This window comes from Diadema setosum, chromosome 3 (assembly GCF_964275005.1).
Source record: "Diadema setosum chromosome 3, eeDiaSeto1, whole genome shotgun sequence".
NCBI lineage: Eukaryota > Metazoa > Echinodermata > Echinoidea > Diadematoida > Diadematidae > Diadema > Diadema setosum.
The window spans coordinates 26,837,838-26,865,063 of NC_092687.1; the positions used below are offsets into that span (position 1 = coordinate 26,837,838).

At 39.0% G+C, this 27,226-nt stretch overlaps 1 protein-coding gene across 1 annotated transcript in view; it reads left to right on the plus strand.

Annotated features, from left to right (window-relative positions):
• Window positions 1-1,335: 1,335 nt before the first annotated feature.
• The window catches only part of LOC140246740 (ligand of Numb protein X 2-like), a 43,106-nt gene continuing 17,215 nt past the window's right edge, over window positions 1,336-27,226 (plus strand). Inside the window, exons 1-2 of the mRNA XM_072326079.1 lie at window positions 1,336-1,634; window positions 23,448-23,557. Of these exons, the coding sequence (XP_072182180.1) occupies window positions 1,336-1,634; window positions 23,448-23,557 (409 nt within the window). The remainder of the gene's footprint in view (window positions 1,635-23,447; window positions 23,558-27,226) is intronic.

Below are 27,226 nucleotides of genomic sequence, written 5' to 3' on the forward strand. Positions count from 1 at the left end.
CACTCAGGGAAGACTGATTAACATCCCATAAATTTATACGTATGATCTCTTAACTGTTATCTTTTTGCAGGACTTGGACACGCATGGGACTTGTCTGTGAATGGTATCGTCGTCCGCTATCAACAACAACAAGCTGCCCACTGAGAAGTTGTCGTGGCAAACGCATGGACCAAAGTTGTCAAGGGACCGAATTTGAGATGAATTGATTAAGGGGAGAGAGCAAGTATTTTTTTATTTCCTTGCTGCAGAAGACCTACTACAGACTTAAGGGTAGATCATACGTACAGTCCCCCCTCCCACATTCGCAGGGGTTTAAGAGAATAGAATCTGCAGACTACTGTATTAAAAATACGGCCTCCATTTTCCGTCAAATATTAAACACGGGGCACTGTCTTTGTCATCAACATAATTATCCCCCACGTGCCTGCAATCGCTTTTCCCGGGACCATTGTTTGGGGTTAGAAATCCCGTCTCTCGTTACGTCACGACGCCAGGCTCTTTTCATCCGGGGATCAAGTATGGGAGGTGATAATGATCGAGCGGCATCGCGGTGAGGTTGGCCGAAGGGAGGAACCACCTGGTTCAGCTTGAGGGCAGCGTGGTAGCAGTGCTTGAGGAAGAGATCACCAGGCATGCGAAACACATTGTTCTTTTTTCCTTTGATGGGGCGTACGTGTGAGAAAGGCAAAAGTGTCTCGGGGGATCGTGAGTGACATCGTATGTGAGAAATTGAGCCATGCATACGTTATGGCGGCAGGCTCTTCACCCATGTGAACCCAATCCCCACGTTGGCTCTTTCTTGGAAATCTACCCGTGAGAGGAAATTTGTTCTCGCAGATGAGGAATGAGGATCCTTGTGGATGGGAGAGGGAAATCGTGCCAAGCGCAAACTTTAAATGTCAGACTGCGTTTTATTTCATCTGGAAGTACCTACAAGTACAAAGAGGAATTGTGAAAAAAAAAATGCATAGAGGTTTTCAGGGAAAAAAAAAAACTAAATCAGGACATGAGAAAATATGCAGTTATCTTTATATTCGTTTTGTGCAGGGATTCTTCAGCAAAATAACCGCTAGGGAATAATGGTCGCATAGGATGAAGGGAACATACCCGTGGATTGTGCTGGAAAAGGGACCTACTAGGAATAATCGATGTTTGGAAATTAACATTTGTGAACTTCAAGCTATTGTTATAATGGACAGAGTTGCGTAACACCAACCATTGTTGAGACACTGGAGTTGTTTGACACAGCCAGCAAAATCTGCGGGTTTGGATGTTCTGCAATTAGTCAGATATTTTTGTACGAGTTTGGGTGTGTGTGTGTGTGTGTGAATTGTAATGGCGATGGAACCAGCCCCGTCGCCAGCAGTGCGCAACCCCATCATCCTGTGCCGCACTTGTGGGCAGCGCCACCATCTCCACGACAACCACGTCTACGAGTACTGCGACGTTGTGGACGAAGAGCTGGCATGCAATGTTTGCCTGCAGCCACTGGTCAATCCCATGGACACGATGTGCGGCCACACGTTCTGCATGCGCTGCTTGCGCAGTGTCCTGCACCTGCATAAGTTCTGCCCTATTGACCGTCGGCCACTGACCAGTCAGGACTGCCGGTCATCAAGCTTGATAGTGAGGAGGTGAGTTTAGCAAGCAAAATATCTTGTTTTAAAAAGCTGGTCATAAACTTTAGATCATACTCTCTTTCCAAATTAGCTAGTTAAAGATTACGCAATGGAATATTTGACAATGAGGAAGGAGGTATTATCAATAGTTTTGTTTTTTATAGAACACTTCAGTTGCAATTAAAGCTTTCATTTCACTTCTGGGTTCTCTCTTCTTTCAACTTACATTCAAGCTGCACTCAATTATAATTTAACGGCATCTGTTCCATGTAGTACAAGAGTTATTAATACAAACTTGTACAATGAACCATCTTCTATAATAAGTACAGTATACGTGTACAAATTTTTGTATTCATGTTGCTGTTCAATGTATACAGACTGTATGTACAAGTGTATACATCATGTACATGTTAACTGTCAGTTGTTTTACAAATTAGGCACTGGGCTGGCATTTTGATAGTGATTAGTGGGTGCTGTGATCCCTTTCCGTAGATCCAAACCAATACTTCGTCACCGACCGTGTGCAGTCAAGAATTTATTATTACCACTCTCAGCCAGAGTGGGCAGAGAGCTACAAGTGCTCTTGATGTAAAGTGTCTTTCACAAGATTAATGACAAGTGCAGGTCGTTGAGTTTAGAGGCTGCTAATTAGCTGCTGCAAGAGGTTTTTCATTGAATCCACTACACACTGTCAGTTTGGATTGGCTGGAGAGTGAGTGAGTGAGAAAGAGGGAGCTGGGGGGTGGGGGAGGGGGTGGGGGAGGGGGGTGGGGGGGAGGAAGGGAGGAGAACTCTTGTCCAAATATGGTATGATAAAATTAAATACTAGATTCAAACATTTTGTCTGTTTTCCAACCTGAGATTAAAAATAAAGTAGTTCAGGGGCCCGTTTCATAAAACTTGTCATCAGTGACAAGTGCCACATTTCTATGACAAATTTGCTCACAGCCAATCAGATGCAAGGATTTCAGTAGCTTGTCACATCTATGACAACTTGTCACTGATGACAAGTTTTATGAAACGGGCCCAGTAGTATGAGTTTGAGGTCTACATTCCCGGTACATGTAGAGTGTGTTTTATATGCATGTACACTGTACATTTCATGTGCATGGGTACAATGTACATGAACTATACCGTGTCTCTGCCATTGGATTGATACCCTGATCTCAGAGTGCACTTTAACATGTACACATCTGAAGTTGGTGTTTCCATTGTTGATGGTGGAATCATTTAAGAAGAAGAAGAAAAAAGAGAGAAGATAATTGTATATCATGGTACTGTAGTAGAACTAAAGTCCAAGTGTGATCAAGATTTTGTCAACCTTGGACTGACTCATAATCGCAATACTCTATTTACCCACAGATTGTAAACAGTAAGTTTGAGATAGCAGTCTTTGTAAATCTCCTTTCTGCACATATATGATGTAGCATGCTTACAAGGTCTGTACACTAGGCCGTGCTGTATTACAATTATACAGAAATTCCATAATGCTTACAGTTGTACAGTCAACTGTACCTCTAGAAGTAGCTGATAACTTAATACAGTGTAAAGCTGCACTCAAATTTAAGCCTCCTGGAATCAATGATTTACCAGTAACTGTCTTTGGTGCTCTCGATACATACAAAGCGGTACACAGTGTTCAACTGACATAGTGCCACCGTCACTTACTGTATGTCATGGGGTACTGTAAAAGTGGAAATTTTCGCGGTGTTGAAATTTTCACGCATTTCGCGCAACCAGAAACTAGCGCAAAAATAAAAACACGCAAATATTTTTGCTTGCCATACGTTCCTGTGCGTGATGTCTTGATTCCGCGGAATTAAAAACACGCGAAACTCTTCTGACCCGGCCTAGCGCGAAAAATTAGTCCCGCGAAAATATCCAATTTTACAGTAAAGCAAACTAAATTCTTTCAAAATCCAACAAACAAGAAAACATTGCAAGAAAGATAACAAAATAATGATGTGCCATGTTTAATAAGCACACAATTTGTTGATTTAATCAAACTTCAACCATCACTTTTAAAAGACAAGTTCACCTTCATAAACATAAGGATTAAGAGAGTGCAGCAATATTAATTAGTAGAACATGTCAGTGAAAGTTTGAGGAAAATTAGACAATCGATGCAAAAGTTATGAATTTTAAAAATTTTTGTGTTGGAACTGCTGGATTAGGAGACTACGTTACATTTTGTACAGCTTGTGATGTCATATATATATATGCGTACAACAGTATAAAAAAAATGTGAAGAAAATTCAACATATTTAACCTTTTTTTAGCATAATAAAAGAGCACTTGACTTGCCTCTTTCTAAAGGCAGTGGGAATATTACCCATAACATACAATGTAATGTCAGTAACGAGTCAAGGGAATGTGTACTTTTTTCAAAAGATGAACTTTTGTGAAATTCTCTTTATATTTTCCTTATATTGTTGTACTCATATGACATCATACACTGTACGCTGCAGAAGTCTTCTCATCCAGCGGTGGCTGCACAAAAACTTCAAAAATTCATAATTTTTGAACGGATTATCTGATTTTCCTCAAACTTTCAATGATGTGTTCTACTAAATATTGCTACATTCTCTCAATCCTTATGTTAATGAAGGTGAACTTGTCCTTTAATAAGAAACTAGAGAAGCACCGCTGTGAGAGCACAGACCTCCGCCAAGCATGCAGCTCATTTCCACCACTGATCTTGTTTTTCCATAGAGATATCAGTGATTTCCACCCATACGTACTTATCATTCTGTGCTGAAAGTCGCCGATTTCCCAATTCTAGAAACCTTTTGTTACATCATAATAAACTTCCAGCTGCACGCCGCGCCCTCACCTTGGCAGAAACTAGAGCACGCACTTTAGTGCGCGCAGCCTGAACTCTCAAGTTCATTGACACTATACCTGCCAAAATATCAAAAATCCTGCCATAAATTCCCCCCAAATTCTCGGATCACTACCAAAATTTAATCATCTGTTACTTGTATCATTCTCAACCTTTCCTGTAAGTTTCATCCAAATCCGTTCACTACTTTTTGAGTTATTTTGCACACAAACAAACTAACTAACAAACAAACCAACGGTAAACGAAAACATATAACCTCCTCCCTTGGCAGAGGTAATTAGACTTTGTGATCAGAATCTAAGCCTTTAATTACTGTGTACTTTGAACAATATGCATCTAATTTCTGAACCCCCTTTCAATGGCTATAAACAAGATGCATCTTTATAGCAATCATGCACCCCATACAATTTTGATGCTATGACAATACAAACTCTGCATCAAACTAAATCTGTGGCGGTTTGGCCTCTAAATGCATTGCAATGCACATGTTCATACATGTACTGTAATACAGTGTGTATATGTACAGCTTTTGGACCTTTACAGTGTAACCCTTTCTCTGCTTTTGTTCCATGTGTGGCACACATGACGGATGCTTTCTTCACTGATTAGCACCCATGTCTTGAAACCTTTTGTCAATGAATAGACATTAAATACCAGAATTCCCTATTGTGCCACCGTGGATGGCCTTGCCATTTATAGCTGAGCACTGTGTTTACATTCTATTCCCGAGTGTACAAATTGAAAGTACAGTAATGTTTTAATGTGTTAATGGTTGCTAAAGTGAAAAAGTTTGGCTCGGCATACAATACACAGTGTAACATAATTTTATGTAGGCCTACATTTTTGAACCAGAAAAAAAAAAAAAAAAAACAATTTATGATACAAAACATTTTATCATTCTGAGTAGACAGACACACAGTTTACTGTAGTTTTCTCTAGGTGGAGGACAGCGTCTCGATTGCCTGTTCTCAAAAGTGTTGTCCTGGTTTATGAATATTCCATTTACTGTAAAACAAAATTTTAGGGTGTATTTTTAATAATTCTGTGAAATTTGCAAGAGCTACATTGTACAAGTTGTACACTGTAAGATTCACAATTCAATCAAAATGCACACAATAGTTCTTGTCTACACTATGTGTGCATCGAATGCCAGTGGCAATTAATGAAAATGCTGTGAAATAAGGCCGTCAACTGGGCATTTCCATGGTAAAAGGGTACTTTTCAGGGATGTCTATATTTTCTGTTTCCAGTGCGTATTACCCCCAAATATAATGTGATCTTCAAGAACACTTCAATGAGAGATACAGTAACTTTGTTCCAAAATTGCTTCAAACAAGCAATCTATTAAAATTTATGCCAAAATGAAACATTTTGGGTGAACGCGTCTAACGCAGGACAGAAATCTATGTACTAACATATGAAGGTCAAATTATGACTGCTCATTGAAACTTTGTTGTTTTTCAATTGAATGGCTTAATTTTGATGAGAGAAGATAATAACAGCTGTAAAATTCTATTGAAAATTGTGTTTTATACCATTTCTAGACTTAGTGGTAAACGCGTGTAACATGGACAGACCATCTTTTCGCATTTTGGATTTAGTATTTGATGTTGATGATTTCAAGTAAATAACTAAAGATCTACAGTGCCGACCGCGGGAAACGTCACGAAAACCCCTAGGGCAAATGCGGGAAGCCCTTTCGTCCGGGCGTACTAGGTAATACGCGGGCGTTTGGACGCGTACAGACGAGGGAAGTCGCCCGCACTTTCACGCTCGTCTAAACACCCGCATTTGCCCGAGCGCTCCAGCGCGGAATTAATGATATGAAAATCAAACTCTCCCGTCAACCATCGGCTACATGAAGGAAATTAGCTGAAATCGATCCGCGAAAATCTTTTGAAAAGTATCAGTAATTTGCCGGATGTTTGCTTTTACGTTCGAAAGTAAAATAATAACCATAACATTCAGCTCCCGAATATGCTAAAGCAAATGTCCAATGATCCCTTTGACGTTTGGAAATGAATAACAATAATACTCCGTACGATGATTAAATAAATGTCGGATGTTTGCTTTTACTTTCGGAAGTAAATAGCAATAATATTCATCTCCGGAAGATGCTAAAATAAATGTCGGATCTTTGCTTTGACGTTCGGAAATGAATAACAATAATATTCAACTCTGTACGATGATAAAAATAAATGCCGGATGTTTGCTTTTACGTTCAAAAGTAAATAACAATAACATTCAGCTCCGGAAGATGCTAAAATAAATGTCGAATGATCCCTTTGATGTTCGGAAATTAATAACACTAATATTCAACTCCGTATGATGATTAAACAGATGTCGGGTGTTTGCTTTTACTTTCGAAAGTAAATAGCAATAACATTTGGCTCCGGAAGATGCCCAGAAAATGGCAGATGATTGCTTTTTACGTTTGGAGGTGAATAGCAGTAACAGTCTGCTCCATATAATAAAATAAATGTCGGATATTTGCTATTACATTTCGAAATGACGAACAGTAACATTCAGCTGCGTTTGATGGTAAAGTAAATGTCTGATGTCTGCCTTGACGTTCATAATGAAAAACAGTAACATTCGGCTCCGTACGATGCTAAAATGATTGTCGGATGTTTGCTTTTAAATTTGGAAATGAATAACGGTAATGTTCTGCTCCGAACGATGCTAAGATAAATAACAGATTGTTGCTTTTACATTTGGAAATGATTAACGGTATCAATCGGCTCAGTTAGATGCTAAAATAAATAGCGGATGTTTGCTTTCACGTTTGGAAATGAAAAAGGATAACATTCAGCTCCGTAAGATGCTAAAATGAATGTCGGTTGTTTGCTTTAACATTTGAAAATGATTAACTGTAACATTCGGCTCCGTAAGGTGTCAAAATACTAGTAAATGTTGGATGATTGCTTTTGCGATCAGAAATGAATAACGGTAACTTTAGCCTCTTTACAATGCTAAAACAAATGTCGGATAAATCAGATAATTTTGCTTAACATTCGACGTCGTGCGATACCAAGTTGATTACATAAACCTTCGACACTTCGTTGCTGCTCAATTTTATTTGATCTCGACATTATGGACGCTATACCTATTTGATTTAATTGTCCTTATTTTATCAACCTTCGACATCAGCCGCTACTTTATAGTTTTCTCGATCACTAACGTCGGACGGTATGACCTAATCAACTTTGGACATTGGTCGCTATTTAATAATTTCATGAACCTTACACATCGGTAGCTATTATTCCGATGTTCGTTATTCCGAAGGCTCTCTAGTCCGAAGATTCGTTATTCAGAAGGTATATTGTTCCGTTAATTTCATTTTCGGATTCATGAATCTTCAGAATAACGAACCTTCGGAATAACGCCACAAACGTTCGAATTAACGAACCTGTAGGTTTAGGGAATTTGTGTGTTTCGAATTTAACGACCCTTCGGAATTACGAACCTTCGGAATATTACGAACAGCACCCATCCGATTATCAACCTTCGACATCGATCGCTGCTTACTGATTTTATCAACCTTCGACGTCGACCGTAAATAACGTATTTGATTGACACTTTCGACGTCGATCGCTGCACATTAGATTGGCAAACCGTCGAAGTGTCGATCGCTGCCTATTTATTTACTGGTTCCCCAATTTCTGACTTAGTTACTGATTTAATCTACCTTCAACATCGGTCGGTCATTATATTGTAAGTGGCCACTTATTGTCTCGAGCTTGATATTTCCCAATGGCGTCCACGTCTACACACACACACACATAAAAAGAAAGAAAAAGATCTGAGTCTTAAAGGTCTAACGAGGCGTGAAAGTCCTTGTGTGATGCTTTTAATTGTGTCATTCACAATAGTGTCACGGTCCCTAAGATGGATGAAAGAGGCGCAGATCTTAAGAAGCCACTTGAGTTGAAGTTTACACCGTCTGTCTATTCTTAAAGTACACGATTTGTAGGGAAAAAAGAAAAAGACAAAGAGAGGGAGAAAACAAAAAAAACGTAGGAGAGAGAGAAGGGTATGGCGAAACCACCAGAGTGGCATTATGTAATCAACAAAGCTGCGTTTAACTTCACTCGAGTCCCCGAGAAGTGGTACTACACGTGCATGCATAATGTTTATCTTGGATACATGTACTGTAGGTACCCTTCTCTCCTTTCATGATAAATTGTTTATACGTATCACATAACTATGTCAATGCATGTTTACGTCGCAATTTGTCCAATCGGGGTTTTCCCTCTTTAAGGAGTGCTTGCTTTCCAAGAAAAAAAAAAGAAGGATGAAATCAATGATTATGAGCAAAACTGAATGCATTTAAGCAGCGGAATCGCGCTACATCAATAGCACTCCAAAATCTTCGAGTGATCCCGGAGGTCACTCCGAGTGAAAATGAACATTTTCACTCAAAATTCACTCCAAATTCACTCTAAATTGACTCCGTTTTAAATGTATCCACCCCTTCAAGTGTGAATGTTTTCATTTTTTTTAGAGAGAGAGAGAGAGAGAGAGAGAGAGAGAGAGTAGGCCTACTGTGCATTGGAATACGAATCTCTGCTGTGCAGCGATATTATCGCTATAAAAACAATCAGTTCGATGAGCAAAGCACGTGCTTGCCCTGCCAGCAGTGAGTGCGCCATGTGGTTCCAACATACTCATCTTGTGTGCCCAGCGTGTTTTTATCACATAACTCTTGTGTGTAGAGTTCTGTCGTTTTTACGTTATGGTCAATTCATGACGTGTGAGTGCTTCGACTTGACGCCTGTGAGATTGACAGGTGCCGTTTACGAGAATAAAAACTGTCAGTAGTGACTATCAATCCCAAAATCAGTTTCTATATAATAATCAGACTAATTACTTAAATGTAGAGTTACATGTAGTTACATGTATTTCGAATGACAATGCGCACATCCCCTTTATCATCACACTTTTGATACGGCGGACAGAAGGCCGTTAAATTTCATTGCTCTCAATGATTCGATACAGTCATAGCTTTTAAAAGGTCCAATTAAACAAATTGGATATGAAATCACGGTTACAGCTCGTTATTCCGAAGGTTCGTTAGTAAGGTTCTTTAGTCCGAAGGTTTGTTAATCCGAAAATGAAATAAGGTTCGTTATTCCGAAGGTTCGTTAATCCGAAAATGAAACAAAGCTCGACTTACTTCGAAGGTTCGTTACGGACCCTATATCATTTCGGATCCTATATCATTTCGGATCAACGAACCTTCGAGATAACGAACCCTATTTCATTTTCGGATTAACGAACCTTCGGAATGACGAACCCTATGTCATTTTTGGATTAACGAACCTTCGAAATAACGCCGCAAATGTTCGAATTAACGAACCTTTTTTCGTTTTCGGATTAACGAACCTCTATGGTTTAGGGAATTTATGTGTTTCGGATAAACGAACCTTCGGAATAACGAACAGCACCCGAAATCACGTCTTTATCTTGTTAAGATATAAGACAAAAAAAGGGTCCCTCAGTTCACGAACTTGCGATGTTTCTTTATTGCGTGTGTTTCTAGCTTGTGTTTGGCACTCACGGAATGAATGCGCGTGCAGTATATGGTAGGCTACATACTCGTGCTCTTGTTGTTGCTGAACATTTCCCCTTCACAGTGATTGTGTGGCATGATCGTTGAGTATGTTCAGATGGTGTTAGTGCGTTGATTAAAATGTTACCACAATAGATGCACGTGTGCTATAACAACGATCTGAGGTCTTTGCTCCGCGCTGCTTTCTTGTTTACAAACATTGAATCTTGGTGAACTTAATTCACTATCGTCCCCATGCTAACATGCAAAAGAAGAAAACGCCTTTGTTCTTGTTTACTCAGTATGTGTACCATGCAGTGAACAGAAGGTAGACCTGTAAACTGTGCCGCTAGGCCCTAGCTGTAGTTAGCACTTTGACGGATTGTCACTGCTCGTCTACTATTCGAAGCGAAATGAAAATCAAACTAGAGATCTCGTGCTGTAAACTTTCTCGTACTGTGTACTATGCAATTTGTGGTAGTACTTGTCAACGCTGTGTTTTTGGCTCAAACTTTTCTCTCTCAAACTTACTTGGTTACGCAGGGGCGGATCCAGGGAGGACCGCAACCGGCGCCCGCCCTCCCCCTTTATTTTTATTTTTTTTTTTTTTGTTGAAACAAAAGAAATGTAAAAAAAAAAAAAAAATGGGGGAGGGGTGCGTGCGCCCCCCTTTAATTTTGTAAACGCGCCCCCACTTTACGGAATTCCTGGATCCGCCCCTGTTACGGGATAATACCTATCAGAATCTGTGCACGTGAAAAGCATTCAAACTTTCCCATGTTTTTGCTCTTGCATTAAAGGCGTATTAATTCACCACGTATACATGAAACAAAACCCCCATAGTTCTGAAATGTGAGTTATAGGGATAGAATCAACTGCTGGAAAAAAAAAAAATTGAATCCGTATGATCGAAAATACAGTACACTATGTGAACGGTTACAGTTCGCTATTCCGAAGGTCCGTTAATCCGAAAATATGAGGTTTGTAACTTGTTATTCCAAAGGTTCATTTATCAAAAAATGAAATAAGGTTCGTTATGCCGAAGGTTCGTTAATCCGAAAATGAAACAAAGGTCCTAATTCCGAAGGTTCTTTACAATCTATAAGAGAAATACTGATATCTCCTTATATTCTAGGCTTTATTACAAAAAATTATGTAGGATGCTTTGCACAACGGACCTATTATGCATCACATGTGATATCTAAAACATCTTTTAAATCACTGCTCCCAAAGGTAAACATATGACCTTTGTGTATCTACTCGTTTGTGTGTATGTGTGTGCGTGTGTGTGTGTGTGGGGGGGGGGAATAGTTTCCTCCTTCTTCTTCTTTTTTGTTAGAGTTTATCTTAGTTGATCTTGATACAGTGTACCTCTTTCGGTGCGCCCTTTCTCTTGTTATGTCACTTCATCTGTTTCTACATTTTGAAGCAAAGTAATTTGTTCAAGCATTGTGTATGTCCTCGTAACCGTAATGTGTCATTTTGCTGCGATGAGTTGGTTCTATAATATAGTAGGCCCTATTATTGCTGTGAGATGTAATTTTTGTAATAACGTGTTGAGAATAACAGATTTTTGTTTCTGAACGAAAGGAAAAATGACGGAATTGTTTTGATAACCAATGTGGATGACGTGTTGAGAATTCTGATTCCTGTTTCTGAACGAAAGGAAAATGACGGAATTATTATTTTGATAACCAATGTGGATGACTACCTTCTATAAGTGATTTTGGTGTGAAAAGAGAGTTTGCTCAAAGAAACGCTTCTCATGAATGGTCAACGAAACAAAATACATCATACAATGCAACGTGACTCGCGTGCATTTAGCAAACGAAATGTCTACACTGTAAAAACATGGGTGTTAGATTTAACACCACGGGTGTTAAATCTAACACCGATCAAACTTCAATAAAGGACCACACCCACAGGTGTTAAAAATGCACTGTGATGGTGTTGAAAAGTGTTCACCTGACACTTCGTGGTGTTAATTTGACACTGTTACCTGGTGTTATTTTGACACTGTACTGGTGTTAATTAAAAAATGACACCACATGGTGTTGATTTGATACTTGTTGGTGTTAATATCAATGGTTTAACACCCGTCCAGCTTCAATAAGGGACCACACCAGCTGGTGTTACTTTGGTGTAAAATTATTTTCACATTTTTTAAAAAATCTAGTATTTTAATGTAAAATTCTTGATCGTCTTGTTTAAATTAAAAATCAACAAGAAGTGCAGTTACTAAGAAACTCTTCAAAAAAACAGTTTAAAATTTGGAAATGACACCCGGGGGTGTTAATTTAACACCATAAATGAGCACCGAAAATTTAACACCAGCTCGGTGTTCACTATTTAACACCGGACTTTTTGCAGTGTAGACCTTTAAGTTCAAGTAAAATGCATAAACACAGAATAAGAAAGCAGACAAACTAACAAATATGGAATTAATGACCGCAGACGTAACGTAGGAAAACCTGACACCTATGCTTGAAGAAATTCCCACAAAAGCAGAGCGCAAGATAAAAGAATACATGTGCGTAGTCCATACAGGTCGTGATGCGCTCGGTCGAAATGCGTATGTCGCAGTAAACGAAATTTTAGGCATGTCTACACATGTATATATAAATACTTGAATTCTACATACATTGTATAGTTTTATCTTTACAATAATACATAAAACAACCCCTTTCCGCATCCCTAGAAGTCAGAAAAGAAGAAGAAAAAAAAAAAAGAAAATCGCCCTTAAAGTTCAGGTTATGTTCAAGCTCACAACCCGTTCCCCCCCCCCCCCCCATGATGCAACAGTCCTGCCTTATAGCGACGGCGTTAACGCTTCATCGCACACACATAAATGGCGACAGCTTGGGTGTGTGAGAAAATTCATTCTTAAATGGATGCACCCCCATGGCACTCAGGATTATCACTGACCCTCCTATGCCTTTTGTCTATCCACCCTCCTGCTTTAATCCCCCTCCCTTCACCTATTGGCCTCCTTGCCCATGACCTCCCATCCTCTCCTTTTGTTTTCTTTGTTCCGTGTCCCTAGCCTGTCCCTGACTGTTCGTGTTGTGTGAACTTCTTTATAATGTGATTGCTTTCCCTGCCTGATTATCATTTTGCCTCTGACGAAGATTCTTTTGGAATCAAAAGCTCAGGCCCCTTTAGAGTATAGACTCCATTTTACTCCTTTGGCACGCCACTGATATTCGATAAGCAGTTTTCAGCATTTTTGTGTTTGTTTGTTTTTGTTTTTGTTTTGTTTTGTTTTGTTTTGTTTTTGCTACAGATAATTAGCCAATCACAAGACAGATATAATTCGATTCTAACCAATACCAAAATACGGTTGCCTGAATGTAAACTTTGGTGTGTTTGTGTTGTGTGTCGGCTGCAGTGTAGTTTGAAACAACAGAAACAGAAAAAAGAAAGAGGCACGCAATGCTTGTAAGAGTAAATTAGCATCCCTCTGACTATTTTTGGTCAATATGCATACTCTTAACCCTATTCTAACTGGGGGGGGGGGGTCAAATTGACCCCCCCCCCACGTTTCGCGTCACGATTCTGCAACGAGCAAAGATTTTGCCGCGTCGTTTCACAACTTTTTTCATTGAAGTCTTCCGCATATTTTGAGACCAAATTTGCGACGTCTGAGTACACCGTTCTGAAGTTACGTAATGTTATGCAAATGCATGTCAAACGGAAAACAGCTCAAATTCATGATATCGTGTGCAAATTGAATGTAAATTGTGTTTTGGGGTTAAATTGATATAAATTATAGTATTTCATCTTTGAACCATTGAAATTAATCAATTCTATATAGTGTAGATAAGCCTGAAAAAGTGCCTGCAACAAATTTTGAAAAACAACAGAAAACACAAGGTCGAAAAAACAATAAAATACATAAGAAATTAACAAAACAATAAAAAACAAAAGAAATTGGTTTTGACTGTGCTTTATTTTTAAATGAAAATTGGTTTATATGTCTTGAGGAATTTTGACACAAAAATTTAGCAATACTTCAGTCTTTTTTATGGAGTTATAGGTGAAAATATGATTTCATGCACAACTTTGCATCAATTTATCAAAAATAGAAAGGCAATATTTTTCTATTGTATGACCATGTAATCTTGTAGTTGACATCCAGCTCTATCTTCAGGAAAATTTCGCAGCGATCGCGCGATCGGTGGCCGAGATCTGAAGGGGGGGGGGGGGGGGGGGGTCACCCCAGTAAAAACTCCTCCCAGTTAGAATAGGGTTAAGCCAGCTGGACAGAGCGATCAATGGGCGCGATTATCACCACGCGTGGTTAACCTAAACAATGCTCGGCCGGCCTGTTCGGTTTCAGTGTTGTTTTTGTTTCTATTTCCCCCTTTTAAAAACGAAGGTTCCTTAGTCCAGCCATTGTTTTCGCTTCCTGCTCAAGACATTGAACTGTTCAGCAAAGCTGAAGTTTAGATCACTAAACGGCGACATCGATAATAGGACTTAGATCACAGCCGAAAGTGCGCTCCTTCATTACTCTAGAATGAGAAAGAACACCCTGTCTGTGTTCAAAGTTGGGTTACGGACGATGAAAAAAAAAAAAGGTTTTAATCATGAATTGTCGGATGACGTCGGCAGATTGATGATATAAATATTAGCGTATCATGGGAAAGATTAAGTAATGATGAGCCCAATGATATCGCAGGGCTCCAAACTAATTTTTATTTTTGACCACCAAAATCATTGATTTCTATTTTTTTTTTTTGGTGGCCAAAAAAATCAAGAAAAACATAGGAAAAACTAAATCGGTCCTACTAAAAACAATTATTAAGCATTACTGACGTGACAGGTACCCATGTCTAAAATAAATGAATACAAAAGTAGATCATCTTATCACCATTATTCTGAATTCTAAGATTTAGCAAATAGGCTTATAGATAATTATAAAAGTTGATGCCTATATAGGTGGTCATAGCTTACTTTTGGGATGAGAAAGTGGGAGCATTTCCAGATTGTTTGTTTTAGCATTGTAAAAGAGCCGAAAGTTACCGCTATTCATTTCTGATTGTAAAAGCAATCATCCAACATTTACTATAGTATGTTAGAACCTTACGGAGCCGAATATTACCGTTCATCATTTTCAAATACACTGTATAAAAGCAAACAACCGACATTCATTTTAGCATCTTATGGAGCTGAATGTTACCCTTATTGATTTCCGAATGTGAAGCAAACATCCTCTATTTATTTAAGCATCATACTGAGCCTATGTATACCATTAATCATTTTCAAATGTGAAAGCAATATCTGTTATTTATGTTAGCATTGTACCAGAGCTGCCAACCGTTCCGAAAAATTCGTATACGAAAAATCGAAGGGAATACGACAATATGAAAACGTCCTTAGAAAGTACGAATTCACAGTGGGGAAAAATAATGGGTAAAAATATCGCAAACGCACGTCGCATGTGCCATGTTATCTGTATTCAGCTGGGATATCGATGCATTGCGTACGCACCGTATGTGGAAAGCGCTGAATAGAAAATGTGCGCACACGCATATCGCTGCTTGCGTACTGTGTACACCGAACAGAACTTCGCGCGCGTGAATCCCTGTCGCCTACATACGGACCCTGGATGTTTACATGGATCGCCGTGGTATCCCAATGTGTGGCCGGCCGGCTGGGGAGTGTCTACACACTGTAGCCAGCTGCCACTACAGTACCGTATGAGGCGGGGTGAAAGCGTCCCGTTGTGCAATGTCTGCTTCTTTTTCTCTTCTTTTCATCCTCTTGTCCCTTGCCTCCCAAGTACGAAATGATTTTTAGAGTGTTGTGTGTTTTTTTTTTTATAACGCTATTGCATCATTTTCTGCGAGGAAGTTGTAGAGGTGAGTTTCTGTTTGTGTATTGATGACTGATGTGCACTGCCCTCTGCAGTATATGTGCAGGTGAAAAGCGTTCGAACTTTCTTTCCAGAGTATCGTGGAAACTCGATTATTTCTAGGCCTATTAAAGGAGATTTCATATAACAGAATACTTATAACAAACTATTTTCCCGTCAAAATGAATCAATTTCCTTTGTTTTGTATCGTTTATTGACTTGATCCCATAGGATCTCGTCGCAATACCGAGTTTTATATGTGTGTTTATTTTCGCGTAGCTTTCGGTGCTGCAAAACTTTTGCTAGGGCCTAAGCTTACTACTAAACTTCGTTTTATTTCCGTCGTTTCTCACACCTCGTTTAGTACGATTTCTTACATTTCATATCACTTTATCTGTTCCCTTTATACTCTGAAGTATTTAAACGTTATTCTCTTAGTGTCTCGCACTGTTATTTTCGTAACGGCGATTTCTCCGCTTCGCTGCAATCGAAGCGACGGAGTTTGATCCCAGCCGCTTCGATGTGCTATTTGTTGTCTTTTCTAAATGTTTGTGTTGTTGGGAAGTGTTGATACTTTGTATTTGTTTCCTAACCTCGAGGTTAGGGCCTGCCGTCTGAACGTAACTATGAGTTTCCTAGGTATTTATCTCGAGGGATTATGCGTGTTTCTTAATGTTGATCATAGGAAAAGGCTAAAATGATCTTGAGTGATGTCTGATAGTGATGATAACTATGCTGGTGACTGGTGTAAAAAGACGGCGTCCTGTGAATGCTTAGCGTACGTGACGTTTGTTTTATTTCCCTTTCCCTCTAGTCTTCTTTCCCCCTTACTCTTCTTTCCCCTCTCAAGAATGATTAAAAAAAGAGAAATTACGTACACCTCACAACAAAACGAACCATGTGCTATAGCAACTTTCGTAAAGTTAAATCTAAATGTTCAATATCAGCAAAGAATAAGGCGAAAACACGAATGACAATAAATAAAAGCGAAGAGATTGTGTATGCAGTCTCTTCGGCTCGAAGAAACTTGACACCCCACCCCTCTCCCTTGTGGAAATTTCCACAAAAGCAGGTGCCACACCCAGGTGCGTGCCAGACGAAAGAATGCGCGCATTGGAATAAACAGCGTGTAAGTATCCTGGAAATATCGATCGAAGAACCAGCTCATTAGTTGAATTAAAGGAATAATTCCAGAGATATCATGATTCTATGTCTATAGCCTTTCTTTTGGCGCATAGTAGGGAACATCGAAGAGTCGATTATAGTGTACTTGATCGAATATCTAATGTTCCCTGAACAATAACAAAAGGATTGATTATTAGTCAATTAAAAATGCAATCACAGAAATACATGAAAGGTCTCGTATGCCCAGACAAATTCACTATGAGAAGGTCCAATGAGATGCAGTCATCACCTGGTTAGACAGCAAAATACAACGTGTAAGGACAATTAATTTCAGTTCACGCGCATCAAAACTGCTTATTACTTTTCAAAGTTTTGGCTATCAACATTCGTTCGTGGGTGTATTTTGTTTGTTTGTTTGTTTTGTGTGTTTTTCCCTCGTGAAAGACGTAATGATTTCTTCATATCGAACGTAAATTGCATGTTTACCGTAAACAAGCCATTCAGCTCAGCTCAGCTATGGCGCATTCGATCCATCGAACTTGCAGTAACCTCTTATAGGCAGGAGCACATGGCGCATTCATTTAAACTTGAAAATGAAGCCACGTGTTTGCACCACATCGGCGCTTCCACACACAGCGCGGCATTTTGCGATCATCGTTATAGCAGACTTTCCGATTCCAGTCAGGGGAAAAGGAATTGGAATACTTCGAAGACTACTGATGTTTAAAATCCAATAAAATGAAAAAAAGCCTGAAAACAACGCATGATTATGTTTTTATAGTACATAATTGGAAACACAGAACAGAGTTTTGCATCCGCTCACACAGAAGCTCTCTTGAGAAGATCAAGCATTCCCCGTCACCTGCTAGAAAATGGAAGCTTCCATAATCAGCCCAGAAAGATTTTGGAGGTACAAACTTGCACTTGTACACATTGCGAGAAAGCAATCAATCAACGCTGAACATTGCGTAGTTTAGAATCTTTATCGTGCTGGTGACCAGCTGGATGCTTCGGCATGTGTCATAACGTTATGTTTAGAGCCTGTAGGCCTCATAGCAAAAAGAGGGAGATTGAAAAAAAATACGAATTCTGGTGGAAAACACGAATTTTGGAGCTGCTGAGTACTAATTTGTGCTTCGAAAGGTTGGCAGCTCTGTCGTATACGGAGCAGAATTTAACAGTTAGTCATTTCCAAATATAAAAGCAAACATCCGACATCTATTTTATCATCGTACGGAGCCGAATGTCACTGTTGTCCACTTGCGAAAGTGAAATGAGTCATCTGACAATTATTTCATCATATCGTATGGGGCCGAATTTTGAACGTCAAGGCAGACATCGACAGTTTTTTTTTTTTGTGTGTGTGTTTTGTTTTGTTTTTGTTTTGTTTTTTACCATCAAACGCAGCCGAATGTTACTATTCATTTCGAAATGTAATACACATGTAGCAAATATCCGACATTTATTTTAGCATAGTACGGAGCAGAATGTAACTGCTATTCACTTCCAAACGTAAAAGCAATCATGTGACATTAATCATTTTGGCATCTTCCGGAGCCGAATGTTATTGCTATTTATTTGCGAAAGTACATAACAATATAAATTATAAGCAAGCATCCGACATTTATTTAAACATCGAACGGAGTTGAATATTATTATCATTCATTTCCGAAAGTCGAAGGGAGCTGATTGTTATTGTTATATTTCGAACGTAAAACCGAATATCAGACATTTATTTTATCATCGTATATACGGAGTTATTTTGGTAATTCATTTCCGAACATCACAACAAACATTCGACATTTATTTTAGCATCTTCCGGAGCTGAATGTTATTGCCATTTACTCTTAAACATAAAGGCAAACATCAGACATTTATGTTATCATCGTATACACGGAGTTGAATATTATTGTGTTCATTTCCGAACCATCGAACGCAGGTGAATGTTACTGTTATTCATTTCGAAATTTAAAAGCGAACATCCGACAGTTATTTTAGCATCGTATGGAGCAGAATATTACTGCTATTCACTTCCGAACGTAAAAGCAATCATCTGACATCTATTTTGTCATCTTCCGGAGCCGAATGCTATTGCTATTTACTTTCGAAAGTACAGGCAATCATCCGTCATTCATTTTATTATCGTAAGAAGTTGAATATTTTTGTTATTTATTTCCGAACGTCAAAGGGATCATTCGACATTTACTTTAGCATCTTCGGGAGCTGAATGTTATTGCTATTTACTTCCGAACGTAAAAGCAAACATCAGATATACATTGTATATTTTATAAACGTATATACGGAGTTGAATGTCATTGTTATTCATTTCCGAGCATCAAATCAATCATTGAACATTAATTTTACCACCGAACGCACCTGAATGTTACTGTTATTTATTTCGAAATCTAAAAACAAACATCCAACAGTTATTTTAGCATCGTATGGAGCAGAATATTACTGCTATTCACTTCCGAACGTAAAAGCAATCATCTGACATTTATGTTAGCATTTTCCGAAGCCGAATGTTATTGCTATTTATTTTCGAAAGTAAAAGCAAATATCCGTCTTTTATTTTATCATCGTACGGAGTTGAATATTTTGGTTATTCATTTCCGAACGTCAAAGGGATCATTCGACATATAGCCTACTCAAGCATCTTCCGGAGCTGAATGTTATTGCTATTTACTTTCGAACGTAAGAGCAAACATCCGGCATTTATCTTATCGTCTTACGGAGTTGAATATTATCATTCACTTCCGAACGCCAAAGCAAACATTCGGTATTTATTCCAGTATCATACGGAGTCAAATGTCACCGTGATTCATTTCTAAAATCAAAAGTAAACATGCGATATTCATTTTTGGGGCTTACGGAGCCGACTGTTACCGCTGTTCATTTTCAAAAGTAAAGGCAAACATCCGACTTTTTTTGTAGCCCGATTGGGCCACCGAATTTTCAGCAATGAAATTTTGGTGGCGCAGGTCGTTAAAAGTCGTGAATAGCGAGATGATCGTAACCGATGTCGATAATGTTCTAATAATTATTGATACTTGAGTGATGAACGCATGTGCACAACTTCCGCAGGTGTACTTCTTTAGAAAGTAGCGAACAATCAAGGCAGTGGACATCAGAGTGTGATTAAATCGAAAAGAAGCCCCTGAAATCGGAATTTGATGAAAATGGGCAAAGTCGGAACTCCATGAAATGTATTTTGATTGAGCGGTCAAAATAAAGCTTAACGGGAATGTGCCCTTGAATACCCTCGTCCACCCTCGTCCAACCCGCGTCACTCGAGACGCAAATTCCCGAGGATGGATTATCCGTGCGGGCGGATGGACTCGTCCACTGAACGCGTATACCCGCGGGTACCCGCGGGGATACGCGTCAGTGGCCTCGTCCAGATCTCGGAAAAGTGTGACGTTTCCCGCGGTCGGCACTGTATGGTAATGATTTTGGTCTAGACACCTGTAGTCGGTACCAACCCCCTTGATAGACTATAATTGTACATGTAATATTTGTGCATGACCTTAAGTGTCCCAGATACTCACCCTGTGATAGGTTTTTAACCCATTGAGGATGGACTGATTTTGCTACAATGTGCGTTACCCATAGACACCTGCCCGAGTAAAATTCGAGACTAGTATTCAATGGGTTAAGCATGATGTCATTAACCCGCAAGTTGATATATTCTTCTGAAGTCTGTGATATGCCTGTTAAATGAAAGGACAGCACCCCCTTTATGATAATGTTTCATTTGAACCCGTCACAGTTTTTAGATGTAAGACGGTCATTCTAGAGGATTGCCCTCCCATAGGGAATCCCTCGCCTTTCTCCTGGTATCGTATGATTCATCCCAAATTAATAAACGGGGGTAACCAGCTTAAAGTAGCAGACGCGCTAACAGATGCTCGCCAGCAAGTAACTGATACCGCCATCGTTATGTCAATGGACTCATCCGGGCATTGTCCATTGTCTGGCGTTCTCATCCTTTGGTCCCCGCGACTCCAACGCCCGGAGGCTAAACGTGAATCATGCATGAGACAGAGCGGAGCGCTCGGTAGACGTGCCGATGATATTGTCTTCCCTCCATCTCGATCTCTTACCTTCCTCCGCGTCTCCCCACCCCCATCCTACAATACCTGCTTACCTTCCACCATCCAACCTCTTCTCCCAATCTCCAGCTCCTTTCCCGGAATCTCATTCTCCCGGCTTTAATTCCCCTCCCTTCAAGGTTTTTATGAGGAAGATAAACATGGAAGGGTCATCAATTAGGCCAATTCCCTCTCCCTTTCTCTAGCTTCTCTTGTTTTCTCTTATTGCGTTGATCGTGCAGTGGAAATTAATCTTGCCCTAGATGAGTCGCTGACTGCGCTCCACGCAGGGAGAAACTGTGTTTAATATTATGTTTTAAAATGAGTGCACAACGTGCACTGACTATGCAATGTAACGGTGGTGTGGTGGCAAATGTCCTTGTTCACGTGTAATGTCGGGTACAGTGTATGATATTATCCATCCAATGATTTAAACAAGTGTATGATAGAAGAAGATTTATCAAACGCAAACAGAAGGAAACGGACTAGCAATGAATATAATTTATTAGTGGAAAAATGAGCAAAGAAAATGGGATTCCATCGGGATTTGAAAGCGAGACCTCCAGATGCTAGCCCGGTGCTCTGCCGACTGTTTTGGGATGAACACGTAGGGCTTTCTATAGCTCAGTCGGTAGAGCACCGGGCTAGCATCTGGAGGTCTCGCTTTCGAATCCTGATGGAATCCCATTTTCTTTGCTCATTTTTCCACTAATAAAAGAAGATTCATATAATGCTATTTTTATTTTCAATTTCTTTTTTTCACTCGCTACCGATACCTGCTCACTCACGGGCAGACAAGTTGTCACGTTGAGCAGATTACACAGGAAGCAGACCTGTACATTTTATTTATTTTTTTTTACAAAATTTGTACAAAGTGAATGTTTGATGAATATGAAGTGTCTTGGGGATTATTACACTTTCTTTTCTTTCATCTCCAGTGTCAGATAAGGTTGCCTCACAGTCTGGTGTACAAATGACAATTCTCTGGAAATGACATAATATTATTCCCTTGCTCTTCCACTTTATTTTCATATACACAACTCATGAAAGTACTCTGTTGCGGAGATATCGATGATTTTATTAGCGCATATCGAGTGGTATAGGAAATCAGCGTTTTAAGAAAACCGCTCTTCAAAGTTTTCCTTCCGACGCTATCATGATCAAGGGGAGGCAAGACAGTTTTCACCGCTTGACAATAGAATGCATGCTCTTAGCAACCTCCACAATGTTCATTTACTGTAAGCATTCAAGCACCAGCGGTCTACTCACGACCAATCAGTAACCAGGATGCCACACACTGTCCAATAAGATCACTCCCTCCTTGCTAGGGGCGGACTCTAGCTGCGGCGCTAAATCCAAATCTTCGGACACGTTTCTGTTCCGTTGAAAGTCGGAAAATCATGGCCCAGAAAAACGCCATTTTCTTGCCTTTCCGTTAACCATTTAGCTTCGAAATTTCGGTAGATGATAGTCGATTCATTAGGCTACAAAATTATGCAAAAAAACAGAAAACCGATAGTTTTAACCGATTTTGATGATCTGACTTCAAACGCGATTTTGTTGGCTCAGCCATCAGCGACTTTAGGATCCTTTTGTTGTGATATCAGGTCACATTAAAGGACAAGTTCACCTTCATGTACGTGTGGATTGAGTGAATGCAACAATATTAGTAGAACACATCAGTGAAAGTTTGAGGAAAATCCGACAATCCGTTCAAAAGTTATGAATTTTTAAAGTATCTGCGCAATTACTGCTGGATGAGAAGACTACTACAGTGTGTGATGTCTTATGCGTACAACGATATAATGAAAATAAAAAGAGAATTTCAAAAAATTTTACTTTTTGAATAAAGTGCACATTTCTTGGACTTGTTACTGATGTATGTTAAGGATAATATTAATTCCCTTGTCTTCTTAAAGAGAGAAGTCGAGTGTTCCTTTGTTATAAATGCGAGAAAAGTGAAAATAAAGTGAATTTTCTTTTTACTTTCTTTATACCGTTGTACTCATGTGACATCACAAGCTATGTATGTAGTAGTCTTATCATCCAGCCATGACTGAGCAGAAACTTTAAAAATTCATAACTTTTGAACAGATTGTCAGATTTTCCTCAAACTCTCACTGATGTGTTCTACCAATATTGCTGCATTCACTCAACCCACATGTCTATGAAGGTGAACTTGTCCTTTAATATGCACTCCTTTTTTCATACAGTATAGTTTGTAGTTATCCCTCCTTGACTGTATGTGATGTGTTGAAACAAATGCTGATAGCACTAGGCTTTCTCTTACCAGTTATGGATAAAATGTGTTTTTTAATCAATACTAATCATTATCATGTGTGTGATTATTTAATCCCTACAGGATGCTGGACAGACTGATTGTGATGTGCCCCAACACAGATTTCTGCACTGCCAAGGTGCCACGCAGTGAGCTGGAGCCCCACTTAGCCAACAGGTGTCCAGGCCGAATAGGTAAGGGGAGAAATTCTCCATGGGTCACATGGTGGGAAGCTACATTAAAACCTGTACCATACACAGAATGTATCACAGTTAGAGATGATGTACATGCTTTTGAAGGAAGTGTATTGATGCTTTACATTTTATCAAAAAAACTCAGTAAGTATGCACTATCTCATTATATTAAATTTTATCATTTGTATTCACAGGAAAAAATAAAAGAAATGTAAGCTTCATTATGTTTTGAATCTCATTTGATGAATTTAATAGGAATTATTAGGCCATATAAGAAAGTGGTTTTTGCGAGGTTTATAATGTGCAACATGTAAGTAGTCTGACTGCTGATGTATTTTCATTGCTGTTTTTTTTTCTTCTGTATTTTTAATGCTAGCAAAACTAAAGCACCCCCTCATCCTACATATATCTCAGAGCCTCTGATGTCATCGGGGAAGCTCGTGTAATCAATTTGTCGTTTATTCAGAGATGACAACGATGGCATTCCAGTCATGCATTTAATAATTAATCAGATCTCGGCAAAATCTGTGTACCATGAATGCATTATAAATGCATGTGGAACATTCATTTGATGGTCTTGCACAACATGTACAGTACGTGTGTGTATCAACTCTCTGAATCGTGTGCATTGTTGTATAGCCACACCAGCTAGAAACGGCAGTGTCTAGTCTTTGAAAAAAGCAAATCAATATAGAAGGCCTTGATTAGTGGGACATCAATATATGTGTGATATAAAAGAGGGGGAAGCTCTCTGTGATGGTCGTACTGTTTATTTACCTTCGGACAGTGTTTGGTATAAATCAATGTTCACGAGGATCTGTGCAATAATGAATAGGAGACACACACTCCATAGGCCTACATGTTAAATATTTTGTGGAAATACATGCTTATTGATGCATGTGTACACTGAGAGTCACAGGTTCATGAGGTACATGTACAAGTAGGGGGATTTGCTACAAACGAACTCGCCAGCCTGCCGAGGGCTACCAAAAGTTTGAATTGAATTGCCTAAATAGAAATTCCTTCTTGATAACACTAGTGATTTTTTTTTTTCATGAAAACATAGAATTCAGAAAGGTAAATTTTATAGTAAAAATATCAAAAAAGAAAAATGGACAAACTGAAAAATTTGTAAATTGTGTGAATTTTAGAGAGAGAAAGACAAATTGCCAACTCTGTGTGATGTACAAAAGTAGGTGTTGTGAAGCTTCCATAGTTTGATTCAAAATGTATACTAAATTTAAACTTTTCCCACTAGACTTACATGTATTTGAGCACCTGTAGACAGAACTCATCCATTGAAGAGATATTTTGCAAATAAATCTTTTGTCATGAACAGAATGGAGAGCTGCTCAAAACTATGATACTGATTTTGTTGGATGCTGGTTCACTCTCCCTGCATACATATGCAGGTTTTCTGCTGCCCTCCCCCCCCCCCCCCCCCCCCCCCAAAAAAAAAAAAAAAAAAAAATGAAGCAAAATAAAAACAGGAACAAAAAAAAAAAACAAACAAAAAAAGCAAAAGCAAACAATAGGTGCAAAATAAAAGAGGCAAAGTATATTGAGATACATTGTACACTGTACAAACGAGTAGCTCAAGAAGCTGACAAAGAACTGTACTGTGAGAGTCATAGAACCAGAATTTTTACAGTTTAAATTAAAGCAAGGTAATGCGTGATGAGAGGGAAATGATTTGAAGTACAACATGTAAAACTTAAAATTCTTTCCATCATACCCTGTAGCGACAGGGTAAAGATGTGGTTGACAGTGGTTTCAGCATTCCAACCAGGTGTAAAGAGCTTTTTTTTTCATGAAAATGAACAGGAGGCTTTTTTTTGGTTTTATTTGTTTCACATGTTACTGTGACTTTCATGTTCTTTTTAATGGAGACTTGTCCCCTTGCCCAACGAGGCCGGTAGGGCTGAATGGCTTACCAGGTATCCAGTCACATGTTTTCCTTTTATTTTCCTAATGTCGTCAAATTGCCATAGCCATCTAAACCCATCGGAGGATAGTGCTGGATGCGTGGTGGTGTGTGATAATGATAATAACAGGGCCGATAGTGGGAAGAGTGGCCCTCATACTGGTGAGGCAACTCAAGGTGAATGAGTTCCTATTGCTGTCATTTCGCTGTCGTTATGGTTTTGCGGACATTTGATCTTTTGTGCATTTAACTCTCAATATTCTCTGTACACCCATTATAAAGAACGAAACTTTGATGATTAACAGGAAAATGTATCCATCTTAATGACAAAGTGTTTGCGTAGTCTTCATTCTAACGAGCAGAACAACGTAAGCCCTTGATTTGTTTTGGCAGTCACTGTCTGTTGTCAGAGAATCTATAATGTAGCCATTGCACCGACTCAACAGTTGAGTTTGTCATTACCCATAATAACTCTGTATTTTGATATGATGTGTGTGATTTTTATATGAGTCTCGGACACGTATACAGGGTGTTTTCACACTGTATTATGAGCTTCCTGCTTGCCTTTTGATAGTTTTCAAAATTACATCCCACAACATTCCAACGAACATCCATTTTATGTCACAAAGTGGCATTTCAGTCTGAACATGCAACTCTTGATAAACTTAAGTATTTTAAAATACACTGTACGTTACCAAAGTACACTGTACATGTACTTCAAATTGCAGTTTCTTTTGGGTCAAACCACTTAGACTGGCTGCAAACTCGTACACCCAGCATGAAACAAAACAAAACTCAGTAGGAAACTCAGTAGGAAAATGTCTGGTGGACCACCAGAGCTGATTCTGATTTCAAAGTGTTTTTTTTTGAAAGACATGCTTCAAATTTGCTTTCAGAGTTTATTATACCAGAAAAAGATAACACTTAGCCCCTAATTAATGTGCATATAAATGCACTGTATACATAATAAAAAAACAAGGGTCGAGTGAATCCCTGCATGGTACGCTTTTTGAGTACCAGTACTGCTCATGAAACAGTACCATAGAGTTTTAGAACTTTGAATTACTTACCCCCTCTCCACCCCATAAAAAAAGTAAAATTGTATTGATAGTTGATGTACAAGACATGTTCCTTTACAGTGTCTTTAATGATACTCTTTTTAAAGTACCATAATGAAAATAAAGTAAGCAATTTTACACCTGTTGTGTATCATTCATGCTTAAAGTAAGGAAGGAGATTTGGGGCTTTGGACATTCAAGTGAAATACTATTTTTCTTTCATGAAATCTTGCTGTGAAGCAAGATCATCATTACTCGCAGTTCTCCATCAAGAATGTTGGCATTCTGTAGCATGATGTCCAAAAGTGTTTATGTGAGGTGAAGCGGCATTTTGCCATCATTTTTCAAGTGGTGACTAGTAAACCATGCACAGGCTTTAAAGGTAGGGAATCCCATTTGCACGCCTTAACTGAAGAGTTGTATAAATACAGTGGTATGTTGAAGGGAGTATCATGTTAGAAACTCCCATAAAGTATTGAAAGTGGAAGGTAACATTTAGTACATTTTTTTGACCGTTAGATTTTGAATTGAATTGTTTTCGGGGCTCACCGTAAATTCCAGTACATTACTAGGCTACCTTTGCAGACCCATGTACTGCATGTGTGTCCATCATGTATATTTTGTGAAGAAAGTTCATCAACACTTACAAACATTTCTATAAGCATTCTTGCCACACACTCTATTTAT